Here is a 21,403-nt window from a genome sequence, read left to right on the forward strand (position 1 = left end):
CACACCCCTCATCTTCCACGGAAGTTTCTCGGCCCATGAAAAGTCAAGAGTATTGAGAACAGAAAATAGAACTTGAAACAATCCCAGCATTGCAGGATCTGGATAGACTCATCTGCCTTGTCTGGTCCTGCTGCAGTACTAAAATTTGACATCTCTGATTCTTTTCAAGCAAGAGTTACTGCAGTCCTCTACACAGCTCCTCCCTTCTGTTGTCACAGGTCTCACATGGAAACCATGTCCAGTGCCCACCAAACCTCAGCACATCACCTTGTCATCAAAGCTGAATGTCACTCTACTCCTGACTCTTTCATCCTACCTTTGGACTATTTGGCATTCAGCATTCTGGTTCTCAGTTCTCTTCATTACTTACCTCTCTGTCTTCATCTCTCATTTACAGTGACTCCTTTGTTCCTATAGTGAATTCAGTTTGCACAAGAGTAGGCTCAGAATTTCCCTCTGGAGTGACTTCCATCATGTCTTTGATTTTTTATTCTCAGAGTGATATCCCTAAAAGAAAGGAAAACAAAATCACCATCCTATGGGTAAACTGGCACAGACTGTGATTATCGGAACTCAGAAGGTAGAGGCAGGTGGATCTCTAATTTAGAGTCCTGCCCCTGGGTATACTGATGTAGCATAAGACACTGGAACAACTCTCAACCATTATCATGGATATGAAGAAGCCCTGGTGCAGCATTTTACTGTCTTGTCTATTTGTTTTGTAGTATGGAACTCTTGATCCTCCTGCCTAAGACTCCTATGTATTAGGACTCCAGGCTCACATTACCACACTGAGCTGCAAGGCTGCAGTGGTTCTTAGTTAAATTTGAGGTGGTCCAGTTGCTGGTTTCAGACTGAGCATGAGCTTCTAGTCTCTCCTATCCCCATATACCTAGTTTTATGTTCCTATTCTGCTTTTTTAACCATTGTTCCCAGACATTCTTGATGCCTACAATGTCCCTGTATCATACACTTTTAACTTGCATATGACTTTCCTGGACATCTTGTTACAGTGAAGATTAGTTCTTTTAAATGCAACTTATTAGGACTAGAGTAGTGCCTAGGAGTCTGCATTTCTAACGTTGTTTTTATTTACTTAATTTTGTATGTGTGTGAGCATGCACGGGCATTACTAAATGCCACACAGCATGGAGGTCAGAGGACAACTCTGGAGTCAGTTCTCTCCTGCCACCTTGTGGGGTTCACAGATTGAAGTCAGGTTGCTAGGCCTAAGCAAATGCCTCTACTGGTTGAGCGACACCACTTGCCCATGATTCTATATTTCTAGTAAATCCTGAGGTCATGCTGCTTGTTTAAGGATTTACTCTTGGGTAACATGAACCCATAGCAGTAATCTAAATTCTTATACATGTTCCCTTCCTTTCTCCCTCATCAGAAGGGGAAGGACATGGACTGTCATGCTGACATGTTCCCTATAGCCTATGCTGTTTGCCTCGTTAGCCCCCAGTGTATCCCCTAGAGACCTAATGACAAAGAATCATAATTGGGTTCTGGGTTCTGTCATTGAAGATTTAAAGTTAGTAATATAGGGTAGGACCTCAGAAGTTGTATTTTTATGAAGTACCCCTGACAATCTTGATAATTTAAGAGCATATTTTTGTCAATTATGTGTATATCTCTGTGTGGGTACATGTTTGTCAGTGCAGATACTTGGAGAGGCCAGGGACATTGGATTCCCCTTAGAGCTGGAGTTGGTGGGATGTGGCTGCTGGGAACTGAAACCAGGTCCTCTTGAAGAGTAGTATACACTCTTAACCTCTGAACCATCTTTCTAGGACCACCTTTTCTTTTCTTTTTCTTTTTTTCTTTTTTATTAGGTATTTATTTCATTTACATTTCCAATGCTATCCCAAAAGTCCCCCATACCCTCCCCCCACTCCCCTACCCACCCACTCCCACTTCTTGGCCCTGGCATTCCCCTGTACTGAGGCATATAAAGTTTGCAAGACCGATGGGTCTCTCTTTCCACTGATGGCTGACTAGCCCATCTTGTGATACATATGCAGCTAGAGACACAATCTCTGGGGGTGGGGGATACTGGTTAGTTCATATTGTTGTTCCACCTATAGGGTTGCAGACCCTTTTAGCTCTTTGGGTACTTTCTCTAGCTCCTCCTTTGGGAGCCCTGTGATCCATCCAATAGCTGACTGTGAGCATCCACTTCTGTGTTTGCTAGGCCCCGGCATAGCTCTTTTTTTTTTTTAAGATTTGTGTCTTATAGGCTAATGCCAGCCTGAAATCTTAAATAAAAAGTCTTCCCCAATGGATCCAATATCCTTTATTTTATTTTGGTCTCTCTCTGTCTCTGTTTCTCTCTCTCCCTCCTCTCTCTCCCTCCTTTCCTTCTCTACTCCTCCCCCATCCTCTCTCTATCTCTCTTTGTTCTGGACACAATCACTGTAACTAATTTATCATATATATATATATATATATATATATATATATATATCACTTATATATATACTCTACCAAGAATTTTAATCTAGCTAATAGTAGATGTCAAGCCTCAATATACATTCACTTTTAAACTACCATTAGAACATTTCTATATGGCTGTAGAAGGCACAATGCTAATGGCAGCTTTGATAAATCAACACCTGTCCACATCTGCTTAACGTACATGGGAAGAAACACTAGTAGCCTAATTAAGATGGGGAGATATAATGCCCACACGTCCTCTTTGTGTACCCAGACTCTAGAGGCAGAACTTCATAGCAACAACAAGGGATTCAGCACTGTCTCATCCAATTTGCCTCCAGCTGTGTTTCATGTTGTACTCTCTGCACCCTGCTTCTGCTAATTTGGGTGACCTTTATAAAGGGGCTTATAGTAGTTCTCTTGCTCAATGCTACCCTGCTTCCTTTGTGCCACGAAGCATGTGCTGCGTTTTCTCTGTTCAAAAGCCCTAGCCCGCACCTAGGAAATCTTCAATGTCAGGTGTTACATTTTCTTGGGGGGAGGGGAAGGCAGTTAACTTCATTCTAGAATGGGAATGGATCTAACTTGTGATCACCTCAATCAGTGCCGCTCTCTAGCTTCTTACATATGTAGTTCATGGCAGCTATGCATTCCTCGTAAGTAAACAGAGGAGTTGATGATTCACTGGTGTGTGGGGAACTCCTGTCTATTGATTTGAGATCAATCAGTCTTCTGAGCTGTTCCCAAGCAAATCTTTTCCCTTCAATCCCCAAATGGTGATCATGGTAATAGTGATAAGTAGCTAAAATTAATCAAATGGAATAAGTACTATACAGTCTTACCAGGGATGGTTTTTATTGAACTTCATAAATTATCCCTGCTCTACAAATAAAGAACTTGAACCTGAAGATGTGTGCCCAAGCAATGTGCCAAGGTGATAAATGGGTGGGTCGGTCAGGACTGAAGCTCATGTCCTGTATCAATAAGTTGTACTTCTAGCAACTGATTGACACCACTAGACTCATGTTTATTGGCTCAATCCTGGCAGTGCTGGACTCCACTAAGAAACCCTTCTACCTGCAAGCATGTAGCATCATCAGTCCTCTGACTGCTGCCTACAAGGACTCTTTCATGTTACCAAAAGGGTACCACAGCCACCTGGCCATCAAATGCTGCAAAGGTACATGACAACGCCTTTGGAAGCTTTCTGGGTGGGCCCTGACATGGTAGCAAGCACTTTTCTTTATTTCTTATGGGTCCTGAAATATGAGCCTTTCCCTAGCACTATCTGTTATTAACTAGCTTTCTGACACGTATCAAAAAGGGCCAGCTCAATAGACACCATGAAGGTATAGCCTTATGATGTATTTGTTAGTACTAGCAAAAGGTCAAGTCTCGTTCTGATAGCATTTTTAATAGAGTATTTCTCAGTACTCCTTTGACCATAACTCATTTCTTTCACTAGCTCCCCACCCCTCTGTCTCCTGTTTCCTGTTTCTTGAGAGAATCTACAACTGTTGTATACTTCGGAGGAAATTGACAGCTTGCCAAAAATGCAAAAAGCTACACCAAAAAGCCAGCTCATATGCTTTTTAGATCAAAAGAAAATAATGCGTTTTAAATTTGGTTTCGAAAAGATGATCCATTGATCTAGGTGTGCTGAGCCTGCATAGTCAGAGGCTTGGGAAGTTTTCAAGAAAGAGCACATGTGCACCGTACTTCTGGTTTTCCTGAAGTCTGTTGCTGTAGGTTTAAGGTGTGAGTCCGTGCATGCAGTTCTCCGTAGCAGTACCTATTCCGAGGGAACTAACTGGGACAGCTCATACACAGACCTAGATGTGCCATTTTAATACATTAGTAAAGATTAGAAACAGGAGGGTCATGAGTCACATCTGAACTCATGGAGATAGTATCAGAGATATCCACTGACTTTGCAGTGAACAGCATTTATTAAATGCCAGCTATTAGGTGCTCCCAGCTTAAATGTAAAGGCAAAGGTATCTATCTGTTAAGCCACTTAGGAGTTGTGATCTGCTGCCTGATTCTCATTTGGAGAAAGCAGGCAGCTGGGCAGTGATTGAAGCGTCCAGCAGGGGGCTGGCATTCGCTGTCTATACATGGTCCTGGCTCCTCTTCAGAGCGGCAGCTCAGGAGAGCTGCCGTTTGCTAAGGAAGCCAGTGACGTCCAAAGCATCCTGCCTATAGGATTGGAGGCTTTCTTGGTGCAGTTTTTTTCTACCCACTTTAAACCTTCAGGTTCTACAAATCAGGGAAGACGGGAAATGCTGTGTGAAAATAGCAGTCCAAAAGTTCTTAGTAAACTGCAGCCAGAGAGACTCAGTCTAGGATGGAGGTAGGAAGAGCTGAGACAAAGTGGGCTTAATTCTAAGCTTTTCTTCAGGCTGAGTTTCTGTTGCTTGTTAACTTAGTGAATGTACAGATGTATTGCTTGCTGGTGGTGTGAAGGCTGGGACAGAACCAACATCAACAAACTGAGCTAGAGTTTGGAATACCAGTGTGTGTGTGTGTGTGTGTGTGTGTGTGTGTGTGTGAATTCAGAGTGTTTTAAAGGGAGATCAAGAGGCTCGCACAGATCAGCGAGTGTAACTGACAAACCTTCAGCGCCTAACTGAAAAAAACAGAAGTTACAAAGCAGCATCTTGAAGGCACATTTGAAGAGAGAAGCTTTGAGATGGCTCCAAATAATTGTTCCCACCTGAACTTGGATGTGGACCCTTTCCTGTCCTGCAATGACACCTTCAATCAAAGTCTGAATCCCCCCAAGATGGACAACTGGTTTCACCCAGGATTCATCTATGTCATCCCTGCAGTTTATGGGCTTATCATTGTGATAGGTCTTATTGGCAACATCACGCTCATCAAGATCTTCTGCACGGTCAAGTCCATGCGAAATGTGCCAAACCTGTTCATCTCTAGCCTGGCTTTGGGAGACCTGCTGCTGCTGGTGACATGCGCCCCTGTGGATGCCAGCAAGTACCTGGCTGACAGGTGGCTATTTGGCAGGATTGGCTGCAAACTGATCCCCTTTATACAACTTACTTCAGTGGGGGTGTCTGTCTTCACACTTACGGCACTGTCAGCTGACAGGTAAGTACTCATTGGAAGTTATATCTTCTCTTGGGGTGGTGGACCACTCATTGAATCACATGAGAGAGCTGTCTACCCTAAAGGGAACTTGTACTCAAACTCACAATCCCTTCCAGGCATGGTTTTGTTCTGAAAATTACTTCTGGAGTTTGGCATATTAGTTTAAGAAAAGAAAAATGAGAGAATGGTGGAGACCCGAGGAGGCAAATGAGAATTAAATCTCTAAGCCTGAGACTGAGGGGCATTTTTTTCTGAAGAAAAATCATTGCCTTTCCCTGTCTTCTCTTTCTCTGAAAAAATTAATTGAACAGTGAGAAGGACAATCCTACCCTACAGTTTCAACCTCAGGCTAGTGTTTTTTAGAAGCAATTCAGAATCCTTCAGAAAACAGAGAAGTTCCCACTGACCCTCTATAAAATCTCCTTTGAGAACAACAACAAAAGAGGCTCCATTTCTCTGAATTTTGTCTTCCTTGGACAGTCTTAACTTTTCTTACAGCTCATTTTTAGGTATGACTGAACAGAACAGTTGTGTGTTAATTTTTCCAAGTCTCCCTTCAATGACTTTAAATATGTTTGCTCCCTAAGCAAGTTCAAGGTTGACTGTCCTTCTATGTACAATATCTTTGTATCTTGGTGAGGCTGAGTGTCTTCTGTTATTCTGAAAAATGTACATCTGGAAAACACACATGTGATTATACACACACACACACACACACACACACATATATATGTATATATATATATATATATATAAAATTCAAACATGTATTTGTCAAATATCTATGTCTACCATGTTAAAAAAAAAGAAAACTTATGCTTGAACAGGCAAGTAAAGATATATATGAAGGATATTCACACACGTTGTTGATTATATCTTATGTTCTGAAGAATGAACACAAATGATTAGACTACTAGATACAATATGTTGTATCTAGTATCTAGTATCTAGCTAAATGGCTAAACTAAGAAAAAAAACAGGCTTATTGGACCAGAGGTCATAAATTGTTATCTTAAGTCAACTATATGGTGTACGTTAAAAATACATAGGACCAGAGTGTATACTAGAAAAAGTATAGTTGCAATTCTGTAAAGTTTAGAATCTGAAGTAGAGGGCCTCTCCTTTACTACTTGTGGTGCTTGAGTCTCCTGCTATTAAAGAACAAACCGTCCTCAGGTGAGCTGGCCTTCACAAGTAATGGACAAATAAAGATAGCGTTATCAGTATTTGTGGCCATGTGTTTAACTTAAGCTATTTAAAGTGCACCGCTCAGCACCCATGATATTCTCAGAGCCTGAAAAGTAATGGTCCAGAAATGAGGTTATTGTGTGGACCAGACAGGGTTTCTCCACACACCCTCATCTTGCTTGCACCCTGCCTATTTACCTTTCAGGTACAAATGACCACAGACACTTTCTGTGTTCATTCAGGGCCAGCAAACTTCAGGGCTGGCAAAAGCTCTAAGGTTGGTTCCCACTGGTGGAGGGCACGTCAGGCTGAGCATAATTTTCTTGATAGGAAGAAGAGATTTGGGTTTCCGGGCTGGTGAATGCAGTGGTCCAGATGGTGTTTACTGTCTCCTCGGGGAGGCGAACAGCATGGAAAGGGAGGGCATGAAATGGAAAACTGCAGCTGCAGGGACCCTCTTCCTGGAGTTTCAGACCAGACTGAGCTTGCCATCAGCAGTCAGGAACAGCTCTGTGCAAAGCTGAGTTGAATGCCACTGCAGCTGCAGTGTGTCCTCACTAACTTTTTGTAATTGGCCTTGCCTGGCAAAGGCTGATGGATCACTGGAATGACAGGTGCATCACACTAACTTCAATGAGAATAGATGCCTGGGCAGTTTGAAAATACAAAACTTGTACTTTTATATTTATCTTATGTTGGAAAGCTACAAGATTATCTTACAACAGCTTTATGGGCTTGGCAAGGTAAATGTGGATTCTATACTTATCAACAATGTGACATCTATGAACATAGTAAAAAGAGTAAGTTAACAGCTCATCATTTTTACATAATGTCTATGTAATCACGTGACTATAATATTGAGGATATGAAGGAGTCCCAATGTCTTGCCCATTTCCACTTAATATTCCTAAAGAAAGGCAACTGTTACTGTGATTTTGTATACCTGACATTACTTATTGAAATTCTTGAACATATAAACATACAGTGAATAGAACTTTGAGTTTGCCTTCTCATGCTTGGTGTATTTCTGGGGTCCTCATCCATGTTAGCACATTTAGGAGTGGTTTTTCGATTGTGTCCAGGGTCCCATTGGAGGAAAAGACTTCCAGTTATCCTGATGAATACTGATGTATTTCTTTCTGGTTTGGGGCTAAGAACCTTTTCTGGATTTTGTTTCTGTTTGTTTGCTGTTTAGAATTTCATACAATATATCTTGACAATATTCTTTACTCATCCCCAGCTCCTCTCTGATCCTATCTCAACCTTACCCACTACGTTCTTCGCTCTTTAGAAAATGAACAAACAAAAAGCAAAAGCAGAAAAAAATAAACAAGCTAACATGGAGTCCATTTTGTATTGGACCACTGTTTCTGAGCAGGAGTCCTGCCCTGGAGTGGTTGATACCGAGTGTCACTCCATTGAAGAAAACTGATTTCCCCTCTCTCAGCAGCTATCAAGGACAGAGAGCTTCTTGGTTAGGACTGGAACTTTTTTTTGGCTGACATAAGAATTTTATTTCTTTTAGGTGTATGTTCAAATCTGAAATGCTTAAGTTATTAGTTCACATATGTAGTACATATTGTTAGTTTTCATGTGAGCCTTCATATTTGGTAACTTGGTAAAAAAGGGTAACCCAAACTGCCCAGTGTGGATGACCATCAGAACACTAAAAGGGAACAGAAACAGAAGCCTAGGCTCCACCCTAAACTACTTTAACAAGGTTTCCAACATGTGAGTGGGGCTCATAACTGTTAACATGCATGCCCAATCATCGTAGGTTTTTAGCAAAGCCAATGTTTATCTCAGTCACTCTCCTGCAGCCCCCTGTATCCACAGGTAAGGTTGAGTGTCACTAAGAAAAGAACATTTTTCTAGAAAAATATATACCACTCTCACCATCCCAAAAAGGAGATTTCAAGGATTTTGACTGGAACCATGGGATCACCAGTTTTCCAATTTCAGGTTCTCATTCAAGTACCTTCAATTTTAGTCCCTGTCTTCTCTCTCCACTTGCACTCTCTATCCTCATACACACACTGCTGTTCTCATACATGTTATCACATGGCCCCATTCAAAATACAGTCTGATTCCATTTCCCTTCTTATGACAGGGAGCTCCAGACTCAAAATCAGGCTGTTTTAAAAGATGGTGGCTGAGTGACCCAGGGCATATCAGTTTGGAAGGGGTCCTTCCCTGGTTACTTCAATGGTACTTAGACTACTATGTCTAGCTTTCTGGATTCTGATGAGATTGGTCTCCTCACAAAAGAAGACTCAATTTAGTTCCCCATAGAGCATCCTCCTATAAAATCCCTCTTAGAGGAATTTGGGCTGCCAGATCCTAGGTTCTATCTAGTTTGGTTTTTCAGAGGCATATGCTGCCACCCTGGAAGGAAATACACCTTGTGTCTGCCCACAGTCACAGTGACCCAGAAGTGCTGCCAGCAGCTTCTGGGAATGAGCAGAGGCCAGGTGTGTGGAAGTGGGCTTTCCCAGCCAGGATTGCTCTCAACCTGAATGCCTTGGCAGAGGAGAAGAGGGTAACGAAGAACTTCCATGTCTCTCACACATTAGTTTTTCAAGTGTCAGGCTTTCATGTGATTAATTAAGGATCATTCTGGCAACTTAATATGCATGATGGAAAAAAAAAAGCTCAAGCTTCATCATGAAACACGCAGTGTCTCACGAAGGGCTCCCTGGTGAGGTCTTTTGAACTGTGCCTGTCAATAACATCCTTTAAAAATAGACTAAATTTACATTCTTGCACTTATAAATCTTCCTGGTGTGTGTGGTTGCATAAATTCTTCTTTAATTAAAACTCAGGCTTTCAGCATAAAACGGAAGTTCTCCTCTTTTTTCCCTCCAAGTAAAAGCACAAAGGGACATCCAAGAGGTTTCTTTTGCACAGTAGTCTCCTCCTCTAAGAGACTTTCTTTGGCCACTCAGTCTGAGAAAATGGGAGATCCTATCAACCAGGTTCTTTCTTTAGGTTTATTGGAATGTAAGTTGCATATGTGCTTAGGGGGACAGTTTGACACCCCCCACCCCCAAACCTCATCACCTTCACCAACACAGCCCAAATACATGTCATTTCTATCACCCATCCAATTTCTTTCTGGTCCCTTTTTAGTGTACCCCTCCCTCCACCTCAGCTTCTGGAGACCTTGATCTTTTCCAGGATGCCCCATGAACATGTAACATACAGCCTGGTTCCTTTTAGCACACCGTATTGCATGTTATGCTTATATAACTCACTCCTATTTTGCTGTGTAGTAGTCACATCATTGGTGTGTCATGGTTTGTTTATCTGTCCTCCAGTTCATGATCAGTAGGACCGTTTTCCACTTGGGATGATGATGAATAGATCAGGCATAATTTCTCATTTACAGTTTTAGTATGGATCTTCAGTCCTCATAGGTACATACAATCTATGATTATTTTCTCAAGACATTCCTTGTTCATTTGTTTTGTTATGTCATACTGTATATTTATAAGACATGCAAGAGTCTAGAGGCTTGGAGAGATGGCTTGGTTGCAAAGTGTTTGACTTACTATCCTGAAGAACTGAGTTTCACCTCCAGAACATACCTGTTATCTCAGCACAGAGGAAGCAGAGATAGAAGATATCAGGAGCTTGCTAGCTAGCCACTGAACCTCAATTGTCAACTTCTGAGTTCAGTGACAGACCCTGTTTCAAAATATAAGATAAAGAGCCATCAATGTCAACTTCTGGCCTCTGCTCACATGTTCACACACACCTACAAAGTGGGAGTCTATCTCAGTCATTAATATATTCTCTGATACTAGACCAGTTCATAGTCTGTACCGAATGCTCAAGATATCCTTGCTGAACAGATGAAATGAAATATGCATGAAAAAAAGAATAAAGGAGTGAATACATTCAGATGGCTCATGCCGGATGAACTGAGAATACTTGATTATGATCTACAAATCATGTTCATTTCCTCTGATGATTCACAGAGTAACACTAGCACAATGGTTCCAGCCACAGATGACAAGAGCTAGATTCTGTGGAAACCGACGAGTGCTTTTCAAAAGAAAAACCAAACAAAAGTTTGAACAAAAGGCAGATAAACAAATATTTAAAATCATAATCAAATGAGTTACAAATTAAATGGCTTTAATCATAAAATAGTTACCATAAAATTCAGGAAAGTACCATAATACCTACAAACTAGCTTCCTGACTCTTCTTTACCTTGCTTGTTTTCCTAACTCTTTTGGCTCCATCCTCATCTGTCTCCTCTTAAAATATCCATCATTTGGACATATTTTTTTTGCTTTGCATTTTTTTTAAAGTTCTGGAGATTGAACTGAAAGTCATATGCATGTATGCATGCTAAACATACACTCTACAGCTGACCCACACTCCCAGTCTGATAAGTCATTTCTATAAGAAATTACAATCAGTCTTCCTCAAGGATGAACTTCCTTGTAGCTTATCCATTCCCAAGTTGTCAGCGTTAAACACATGTATAAGAGTAACAAGGAGCCGGGCGTGGTGGCGCACGCCTTTAATCCCAGCACTCGGGAGGCAGAGGCAGGCGGATTTCTGAGTTCGAGGCCAGCCTGGTCTACAAAGTGAGTGCCAGGACAGCCAGGGCTACACAGAGAAACCCTGTCTCAAAAAAACAAAAAAAACAAAACAAAACAAAAAAAAAAGAGTAACAAGGACCCTGATATAGCTGCCTCTTGTGAGGCGATGCCAGGGCCTGGCAAACACAGAAGTGGATGCTCACAGTCAGCTATTGGATGGAACACAGGGCTGCCAATGGAGGAGCTAGAGAAAGTACCCAAGGAGCTGAAGGGGTCTGCAACCCTGTAAGTGGAACAACAATATGAACTAACCTAGTACCCACAGAGCTCATGTCTCTAGCTGCATATGTATCAGAAGATGGTCTAGTTGGCCATCATTGGGAAGAGAGACCCTTTGGTCCTGCAAACTTTATATGCCCCAGTACAGGGGAATGCCAGGGCCAAGAAGTGGGAGTGGGTGGGTAGGGGAGTGGGGGGGGGCTATGGGGGACTTTTGGGATAGCATTGGAAATGTAAATGAAGAAATTTCCTAAAAAAAGAAGAGTAACAAATTGACCCCACAGGCTGTATTTATATATACATAAGTATTTTATGTGTAAATTATGTCTCTAGAAGAAGAGGTCATGGATCTGAAAAGAATTGGGGGGAAAAGTTGGAGGAGTTGGAGAGGGAGATGAAGGGATGGAAATGAGATAAATACAATACTCATATGTGAAATTCTCAAAAAATAAAAGGATACCATCAATGGCTTACCATTTTCTTGAAAAATGAAAAGTTGACCCTAAAATGAGGAGAAAGTTGTTTTTTAAAAAAAGAACGTAGAGGAATATGGCTCTGTTTTATCATGGTTAATTAAAATCTAGCTTTTTACTAGAGGTTAGAAAAGTCTTCATTGGGCCCGGAAGGGGATCGGAACTCCACAGGAAGACCAAGAGAGTCAACTAACCTGGATCTTTGGGAGCTCTTAGTTATTGAGCCACCAACAAAAGAGCATACATGGGCTGGACCCAGCCCTCCTGCACATATGTAGCAGATGTGCAGATTGGAGTTCATGTGAGTCCTGAACAACTGTAGTGGGGACTATCCTCAAAGCTGTAGCCTGACTGTGGAATAGGTTTCCCAACTTTCCTTGTTCATTTGTTTTGTTATGTCATACTGTATATTTATAAGGCACGCAGGAGTCTAGAGGCTTGAGGAGATGACTCATTTAGCAAGATCCCTTGTCTGGCCTCAGTAGGAGAGGATCCACCTAATCCTGCAGAGACTGGATGTGCTATGGTGGGGGATACCCAGAGAGGACCTCCAACCTCTCAGAGGAAAAAGAGATGGGGAGAAGAGATGGATTTTGGGGATGGGGAGCCAGGAAAGAGCAGCAATTAGGATGTCAAGTAAATAAAAATGGTTTTTTTTTAAAAAAAGGTTTCCATCCAATTTCACAGCTCATTATTAGGCCTAGAGTATAGAAACTTTTAGAATTATAACGTTTTAGAAAACTATTGGCTTTACCTTGTTTCTCTCTTGTTACAATAGAAATAGTACAGACTGAATAAATTATAAAAGATAAGAATGTATTTAGCTCATTATTCTGGAGGATGTGGCATCCAAGAAATACCAGCAGGTTGTGAGGGTCCCACTGCTGCATAGTGACATGGCATGAAAGAAAAAAATGTGTGTGAGACACCCAGAAACCTGAAACTTCATTACAATTTACTGAGAAGGCAAACCAGACAGGGTAGTGGGGCAGGGAAGGGGAGAGAATGGGAGAAAGACAAACTATTACACTTTGGCTCATGTTAAAAAGATAGATAAATAGATGATAGATAGATAGATAGATAGATAGATAGATAGATAGATAGATAGATAGATAGATAGGTGTTTAAAAGATGATAGATGATAGATGTTAAAAAGATTATAGATAGATCGACTCACACATTCACGTACATACATACATATATACATATATGACAGATAATTATTATTCACTTCCCCAAATTCTTTCCTATCCCTTTGTAGTGTAGTGAACCTTCAAACATCACCTCAGTTCCTAGAAACCTTGATCTTTTCTAGGATGTCCCATGAATGATAATATACAGCCAGGCTCCTTTTTAACACACTGTGTTGCATGTGTGAATAACCCATCCCTATTTTGTTGTGTAGCATTCATAGCACTGATGTGCTGTGGTTTATTTATCTGTCTTCCAGTTCATGATCAGTAGGAGTGTTTTCAGTTTGGGATGGTGAGGCCCAAATCTGACATACATGCTCCTTTACAGTTTTAGTATGGATATAGGTCTTCTATTCTCCTGAGTACTTACAATCTGTAATTATTATTTTCTTGAGAGTTCCCTTGTTTTATACATATAACATGAAACCAGAAGGAGAACTATTATGGAGGAGAATAAATACAAGGGGGAAGGATAGCAGTGGAGTGAATATGAACAAAGCACAATGAAACATATGCTCAAAAACCTCATAATAAATAAATTCAATAAATCAAAAGGTAAAAAAGTAGCCATTTACTGTTGGTGTAACGAATGTATTTCTGCAATAATGGCATTAATCTATTTCTAAGGGCAGAGACCTCATAATTTGACCAGCCCCTGAAGGTCCTACCATTTGACACTATACTGTTTGAATGACAACCAAATTTTGTGAGATTTTTAGGCAGACATAGTGGGTGCAACCACTACCAAAATTTGTTTCCCATGTAGGCTGCTATAATCGAGAGCAGTTCCATTTTCTTGTGTCTTGGGTAATCTTAAGTACTCATTTGATGAATGGCAGCACCTACTATGAGCCCTTTGCTTTCTTCACCAGTCTTGGTATTTTGTGATTATTTATAACACAAGCGAATTGATATTTGTAATTTGGTCACTGGTCAGTTTGCAAACACATTGGTAAATTCAGTTCTACTTATATATCTAAATCAAATATCTTACCCTATTACTTTATTTTTATTGGTCTCACCTGATCTATAATTTACTGTTTTCTTACCTTCTCTGCTGTCTAGTTTTCATGTCCACATGACACAAGCTAGAGTCATCTAAGAGGAAGGAACATCAATAATGCTTCTATTAGATTGGGCTGTAGCAGGCCTGTAGGGCATTTTCTTAATTTTCTTAATTGATGATTAATGAGGGAGGGCACAGCCCATTGTGGGTGCTGTCATCCCTGAGCTGGTGGTCCCAGGTTCTATAAGAAAGCAGGCCAAGCAAGCCAGGAGGAGAAAGCAAGTAAGCATCATCCCTTCACGGTCTCTGCATCAGCTCCTGCCTCCAGGTTCCTGCCCTGCTTGAGTTCCTGTCCTGACTTCTCTCAATGATGAACTACTATGTGTAACTGTGAGTGAAATAAATTCTTTCTTCCCCAAGTTGCTATATTGGTCATGATGTTTTATAACAGCAGTAGTAACCCTAAGACAAATTTTAAGTTAATTTAATATTTTAATTATTTAATTTCACTCTCCCATGAATGTGTTAATATAGAAATCCTTCTCAATACTCATTTACATACATCCCTAAAGTATACAACGTTGTGTCCTTGACTTATTAGACTCTACTACAAATTAGAATTTCTTCACAATATAGGCCTTTGAGGACTATTCAACTTCATTTAAAATTCCTCCTTTCCTTTTTCCTTTTCTTCTATTTGGGGACAGGGGCAGGGGGAGGACTATTGTGTGCCATGCTGCATATGTGGTTCTCATTTTCCACCTTTATGTGAGTTTCGGGGATTGAACTCTGGTCACCAGGCTTTGCTGCAAGCTCTTTTATCTAGTGAGATATCTTGCTGGCCCCATCTGTTCATATTTTAATTCTCTCTGTGTTTCTATAACCCGCAGCACACCAATCGTGTTGTTTGTACATTCCTTATGTTTACTCAATACTTATCTTAGAGTTAAGTCTAGATTTCGATTTATCTTATTTGTCTTTTCTGTATTCTTCACTCCTGTCTGCAACTCTGTGGCTTTTCACCAAGGACCATTTTCCTCCTGTCCAGAGAATTCCCTATAGTGTTCCATTTATTAGTAAGTCCAATAGCAGTGATTAGTCACAGTTTCTGTTTGGCACTGTCCTATTTTCTGCTTATTTTGGAAAATATTTTCAGAACTCTAGGAGGAGGGTTTCTATCTTTCGGTACTTTGCAGCTGCCACTCATGATCCTCTGAATTCTTCTGTGAACCCATAGTTTCTTATAGCTCCTTTAACAACATTGTGTTCTTGTTGTATTTCTGATTCAATTTTTTTTATCTTTCCCCTTGAGTTTGAATCATATTACTGGGTTGCTTATAGACCTCTTTTCTCTTTCTTTCTTTCTTTCTTTCTTTCTTTCTTTCTTTCTTTCTTTCTTTCTTTCTTTCTTTCTTTCTTTCTTCCTTCCTTCCTTCCTTCCTTCCTTCCTTCCTTCCTTCCTTTCTTTCTTTCTTTCTTTCTTTCTTTCTTTCTTTCTTTCTTTCTTTCTTTCTTTCTTTCTCTCTTCCTTTCTTCCTTTCTTTCCTTCCATCTTTCCCATTCTTAGGGTTCATAGTGTTTCTTCAATCTATAGCCTGAAGGTTTGAGTTGGCTTGAGGAAATTTATAATCATTACAACTTCTAACATAAATTCCTTTCCTTTCTCTCTTATCTTTTTCCTTATGTACAGAATAATACAAGCCAACTTTGCATTTTTAAAGTCTGACCCTTTCACTGTTCCTAAGGCTAGAAATTTCATAATGGCTCTGTTACTAAAGGAAATGTCATTTTTTTCATTTGTATGGGTATTTATTTTTGGGTGCTGGAGATAAAAATTGTTTTAAACACATTTTAATGTTACAAATTCTGTCATGACTTATAGATGTGCTTTCCCATTTCTCTATTGCAATTCTAGAATCCCTATTTGGTTCACAAATAGATTCACAATGTATTTTTAAACTTTCTGTGGGGGCTGATGAGATGGCTTGGTGGTTAAGAGAACTGGCTGCTGTTGAAAACGACCTAGGTTCAGTTCATAGAACACACATGATGGCTCATGACTGTTTATAACTTCAATTCCAGGGAATCTGACACCCTCCTCTGGCTTCCCGGTGCTTCTGCACTCACATGTGTGCACATAAAGTCATGCAAGCTACACATGAGAAATATGTAAATGAATCTTAAAAAATATATCTGTGTGGCAAACACTAACCTCTGGAATGCCTGCCAGACTTGCCAGACCAAGTAATTTTTGTTTGAGTGCTTAAATTTTTTTGTATGAAAAACCATAGGCAAGTTGAGGCTTTGGATGATATTTACCTCCCAGAACATACTAGCCTTTGCTCTTGCTTGCAACTGGAAGGTAGTATTGTATCAGACTTATCTGGAAACTGAGCATATTGGACGCTGAGCTTTGGCATCTGCGAGAGTTAGTCTGTGTCTGGGGACACTTCATAGCCAAGATATAACCTGGTCTGTTTCCAGTTTCTTCTGCTGAAGTTTACCTTTCTGGGCATCTCAACTTAACCTCTGTGGACTCCACTTATTATTTATCTTCACCTTAAAGCTGCTTGAAATTTGTAAAGGACTCAAGGGGAAAATATGAAGCTGAATGCCAGCTTCCTGTCTGTACTTCGCTTCTCTCCAGGATTTGAGCTACTCACATTGTTAACTCCATGGTATGCCTCTGACATTTTTTTTTTCAAAGAGTTTTTTCTAAAGTTTGGTTTCTGAAGTTCTGCCTGGCCACAAACTAGTTTGGCCTGATCAGGAGTGGAAAATCCCCCACCACCTCTCTGAAAGACCTTAACTGCTGCCCTTGAAGGGGCACTCAGGCCAGCTCTGCTAACAAGGAGTTTCAAGCCATCTACTTGGGCCTGTGAGGTCAGCATTCAGAGTCTCAGCAACTTAGCATTTAGAGAACTGAGTTCTGGCTCACTTCAAAGTGAGAGAGTCAGAAATCTCAGCGGAGGTCTGTAGGAGTGCCTAGTGTGGAGGGTGCAGACTTATCAAAGCCTCAGGGATTCTGAAACTAGGCCAGGACTCTCGGCCCAGTGAGCAGGGCTTGGAGCTGATATTTGGCCACACAATGGGTTTATAACAATTGAAATTTCTTTGGAAGAAAAGAGACAGAATGGTCCTAAGATGTGTTTCTTTACATTTCATTATTCAATATTTTTGAGAATTTCATAAGCGAGTACTGTATTTATATCATTTTTGCCCTCTCTCTCTCTCTCTCTCTCTCTCTCTCTCTCTCTCTCCAGTTTCCCCTGTAGTCCCCAACTTCCTCTCAAATTTATGACCTCTTTTTCTATAATTATTATTGTCACATACATGTGCATGCATACATATGATACACACACACACATATCTGTATAATCTACATTATCTTATTGAGTTGAATTAGTATTGCCCGTATGTACATGTGTTTAAGGCTCACCACTCGGGATAGGATAACCGTTCAGGAGCTTGTCCCTGGAGAAAATGAATTCTTTCTCTCAGCAGCTCCTTGTGTTTAGAAGACACTGTCTCATACTGATGTCCTGGTCCTCTGGATCTTGCAATGTTTCCACCTCCTCTTCCAAAATGTCCCTTGTGCCTGAGGTGTCTATGGAGTTGAGTTGTAGCTATATCAACAGCTGGTCACCATATGAAGTTTATTCTCTACATTTTACGCAGTCTGAGTTTGATTTTTAAAACTACTCTGTTGCCTTAGTGTACACAGTTGTAGGTTACATTAAAACAGTTTCATACAAATATAAATTGTATGCTGAGCCAATTCCCTATAATACTCGACTCTTTTCTTTGTCTCCCCTCCCATTTCTTCTCATAGTCCCTTTTATTTCCCTTCTTCTTTCATATTATATATACAGGTATGATTTTATGTTATCTCTAATAAAAACCTAGGAACCACATATAAGAGAAAGCACATGGTACTTTTGCAACACTAGCTTAATTTGCTTAATATGTATGGTGGTTGGTTTGAATTGTCAATACCATCTTGAATGAGCTTGGAGAAGGGCCTCTGAGAAGATCTGTGAAGGATGCTCTTACTATATTAATAGAAGTGGGAAGGCCTCCGCACTATGGGGAGTGCCAAAGGATCCAGTGCTGTATAAGACTTCTGACTGTGGACTTAATGTAATCAGTTGCTTCGAGCTCTTCTTACTGGGACTTTCCCACCTAGAACTGTAAGACAATATAAACTCTTCCCCTTGAAGTCGTTTTTGCCTGGGTACTTTATTACAGCAACAGGAGAAGAAACTAAGACCCATTTTCCTGAAAAGAATAGGACTTTACTCTTTTTCTATGACTGAAAAATTCAGAGATATGATACACACACACACACACACACACACACACACACATGTTCTTTTGAGTCACTTAAATTAGTGCTCTCACTTAGCTATTGTGAATAGTGCTGCAATAAACACTGATGTGCACAGAGCTCTGTGGTATATTAGCTTAGAGTTCCTTGGGTAAACACCTGGGAGTGGCATAGTTGGGTTCTGTGGAAAATCTATTTTTAGTTTTATTTCTTTATTATTTTCCTCTCTTCCTGGTCTTCCTCTTTTTCCGTCCCTATCTGTTTTTATCACCTCTGTCCCTGTCTCTTTCATTCTACTCAGGCTAACTGGACAGTGAAAACTCCTGAAGACTTTGTTAAAGAAAAAGGAGAAATGCAAAATCTTTGCACATAATGACATTTATTTTCAGTCAGAAGGACTTCATATGATAACAGCATGTCTATGTGACTCACTTGTTTCTTTACACTGTCTACATATGAATAGAACTATAGGTCATGTGGAAGTTTTTCAAAGTTTCCTTTTGCCCTTTGCTAATTTTGTTTTATTCTGTTCTGTTCTTTTGCGCTAGGATGTGTCATATTTGGGTCAAATGTCTGCTATGAAAAGTACTTTAAACATAGTTTTTAGAACAAAAACCATACTGCTACAATCAGGCAACAATGGTTTTCTCCATGAAAATATATAGGCAATACTGGGTTCTATAATCTTTTTTTTTATGTGTATGAATATTTTGACTGTATGCATGTATGTGTACCATTTACATGGCTGGTGGCTTCATATATGGTGTTGTATCGATCTCGAATTGTAGTTATAGATGGTTGTGAGCCACTGTATGGGTACCAGAAATTGAACCCAGATCTATAAGAGCAGCACAAACACTTAACCGCTGAGCCATCTCTTTAGCCCTTGGGGATGCTTCCTAAAATATGGTGATTCCAACTAATTTTTTCTTGGGATGAGGTTTCTCTGTGTAGCCCTGGCTGTCCTGGAACTCATTCTGTAGACCAGGCTCACCTCGAACTCAGAAATCTGCCTGCCTCTGCCTCCCAAGTGCTGGGATTACAGTCATGTGCCCCCACTGCCCGGCCCAAACGATTTTTTAAAGAAATTTCATTATTGGGTGATTATCTAAGTGGATATTGCCTATTATTACATTAGATGATCAAACACATTGTGGAAGAATTGGAGCCCAATTTCTTTCCAAGATTGTCAACAAAAATGGAATTGAAGGTTGAAATGATCGTTTGAAGGAGACCTGTATCACAGGATGCATACAATCACAGTCAGTATTTAAGCATCCTTTACTTGTGCTTTAAGGGAAGATATGAGGATCTATAAAGAGCAATGCTTTTCTCCCTTCTCTGGGGACTGGCTTTTCATGGTACCAGAATGGATGCTAGCATCCAAAGGAAGGAGGCAACCAACAGTCCGACTCAGGTACAATGCCTATGAATCACACCAATGACTATCAAAGCACGTTACCACTGAAGGTGCAGCAGTGGCATATATACCTTAGCAATAACCAACAGCTCTCAAATTGGATTTCAAACTCACTTAACAAAAGGGAACACATGCCTGGTACTGAAAACTAGCTAACTACTCAGTGCTACTGAATCATGGTTATAGGAGGAGAATTACTAATTTACTACACTAGCCAAATCCATAGCAATAATCTATAAGCATTTGTCCTTATACCTACAGTATAGTCTTTACTCCTCATCAAGGAAACTTCTCTTTGCAATAGATTGTCCATTACAGAAAACCACACATAATCAAAATGCAGATTTTATACAAAACACTTGCACTATCTAAGGCTCAAGGAACGTTGTGGAAGAGGGGGCAGAAAGATTATAAGAACCAGAGGATCGGGGAGTTTGCTATGAGATTGTGCCTCCTATAATAACAGAAGCTACACCTATAAAGTCTTCCCAACATGGTTACCTAAGTATGGGCTGAACAAGGAGGACACCAGTGGGCATGTCAAAATGGAAAGGGAAAAGACTTTGAGGCTTCAACCCTACACAAAGGACTATAATGGGCAGCTGGGGAAACCTGGAATTTGGAGAGGTGGTCTACTCCAGGGAAGGAAGAGCACACCAATTGGTTGTCCAGTGCTAAATGGTCAGCCTTAAAAACAACATCTATACAAGTTTGTATCCCCAGGACATTATATGGACTGAACAGGTTATATTTAGGATATTATATTATATATTCCTATACAATATGTATTTTATCCAATATTAAAATATATGTGCATGAAATAAAAATTAATGAAAGAAGGCCATGAATTTGATGAAGAGTGGAGGGAATATGAGATGATTTAGAAGGAGAAAAGGCAAGAGAATAATGTAATTATAATCTCAAAAATAAAACAATGGCCAGTCATAAGAAATCATCCCTGATTGGGCATCCAGAGCCTTAGGCTCTGGGAGATTCAGCTAACTGACTCTGGGTCTTCTCTTGGCTTTGGTGTCTTCTTCAAGTGAAAGAAATTCTACTTGATGACTTCTTGCTTTCAGGCCTATATTTACATAGAAGAGAGTTATAATTGGAAGGGCGCAGATATTTGTCTGTATTGTGGTAGCAGCACTTCATATATTGATCTACTGCCATCAACTCTAAGAGCTCTTCACAAAGATCTATGCAGAAATCATTGCCATGTTCATTAAGGGCTTTTGGGGGGGCATATTTTCCTCTCAAGTTAGATTTTAAATCCTCATTGGTCAGGAACGTTTACATTCATAGTGCGAAGCAGAGCCTGAAATACCAACTTAGTACTTCAGTGTGCTGCGAAATTGACTAAGCGTGCTGAACAGTAATAGCTTGGTACTAGAAGCCCAATGGCAGGGCTCAGT

General features: G+C 40.3%; 1 protein-coding gene across 1 annotated transcript in view; it reads left to right on the forward strand.

Annotated features, from left to right (window-relative positions):
* The first annotated feature begins 5,085 nt into the window (after positions 1–5,085).
* The window catches only part of Grpr (gastrin releasing peptide receptor), a 34,392-nt gene continuing 18,074 nt past the window's right edge, over positions 5,086–21,403 (forward strand). Inside the window, exon 1 of the mRNA XM_021153916.2 lies at positions 5,086–5,547. Coding sequence (XP_021009575.1) covers positions 5,132–5,547 — 416 coding nt within the window. The 5' untranslated portion in view covers positions 5,086–5,131. The remainder of the gene's footprint in view (positions 5,548–21,403) is intronic.

Source organism: Mus caroli, unplaced genomic scaffold (genome assembly GCF_978045245.1).
Source record: "Mus caroli unplaced genomic scaffold, Mus_caroli_1 scaffold_5, whole genome shotgun sequence".
NCBI classification, from domain to species: domain Eukaryota; kingdom Metazoa; phylum Chordata; class Mammalia; order Rodentia; family Muridae; genus Mus; species Mus caroli.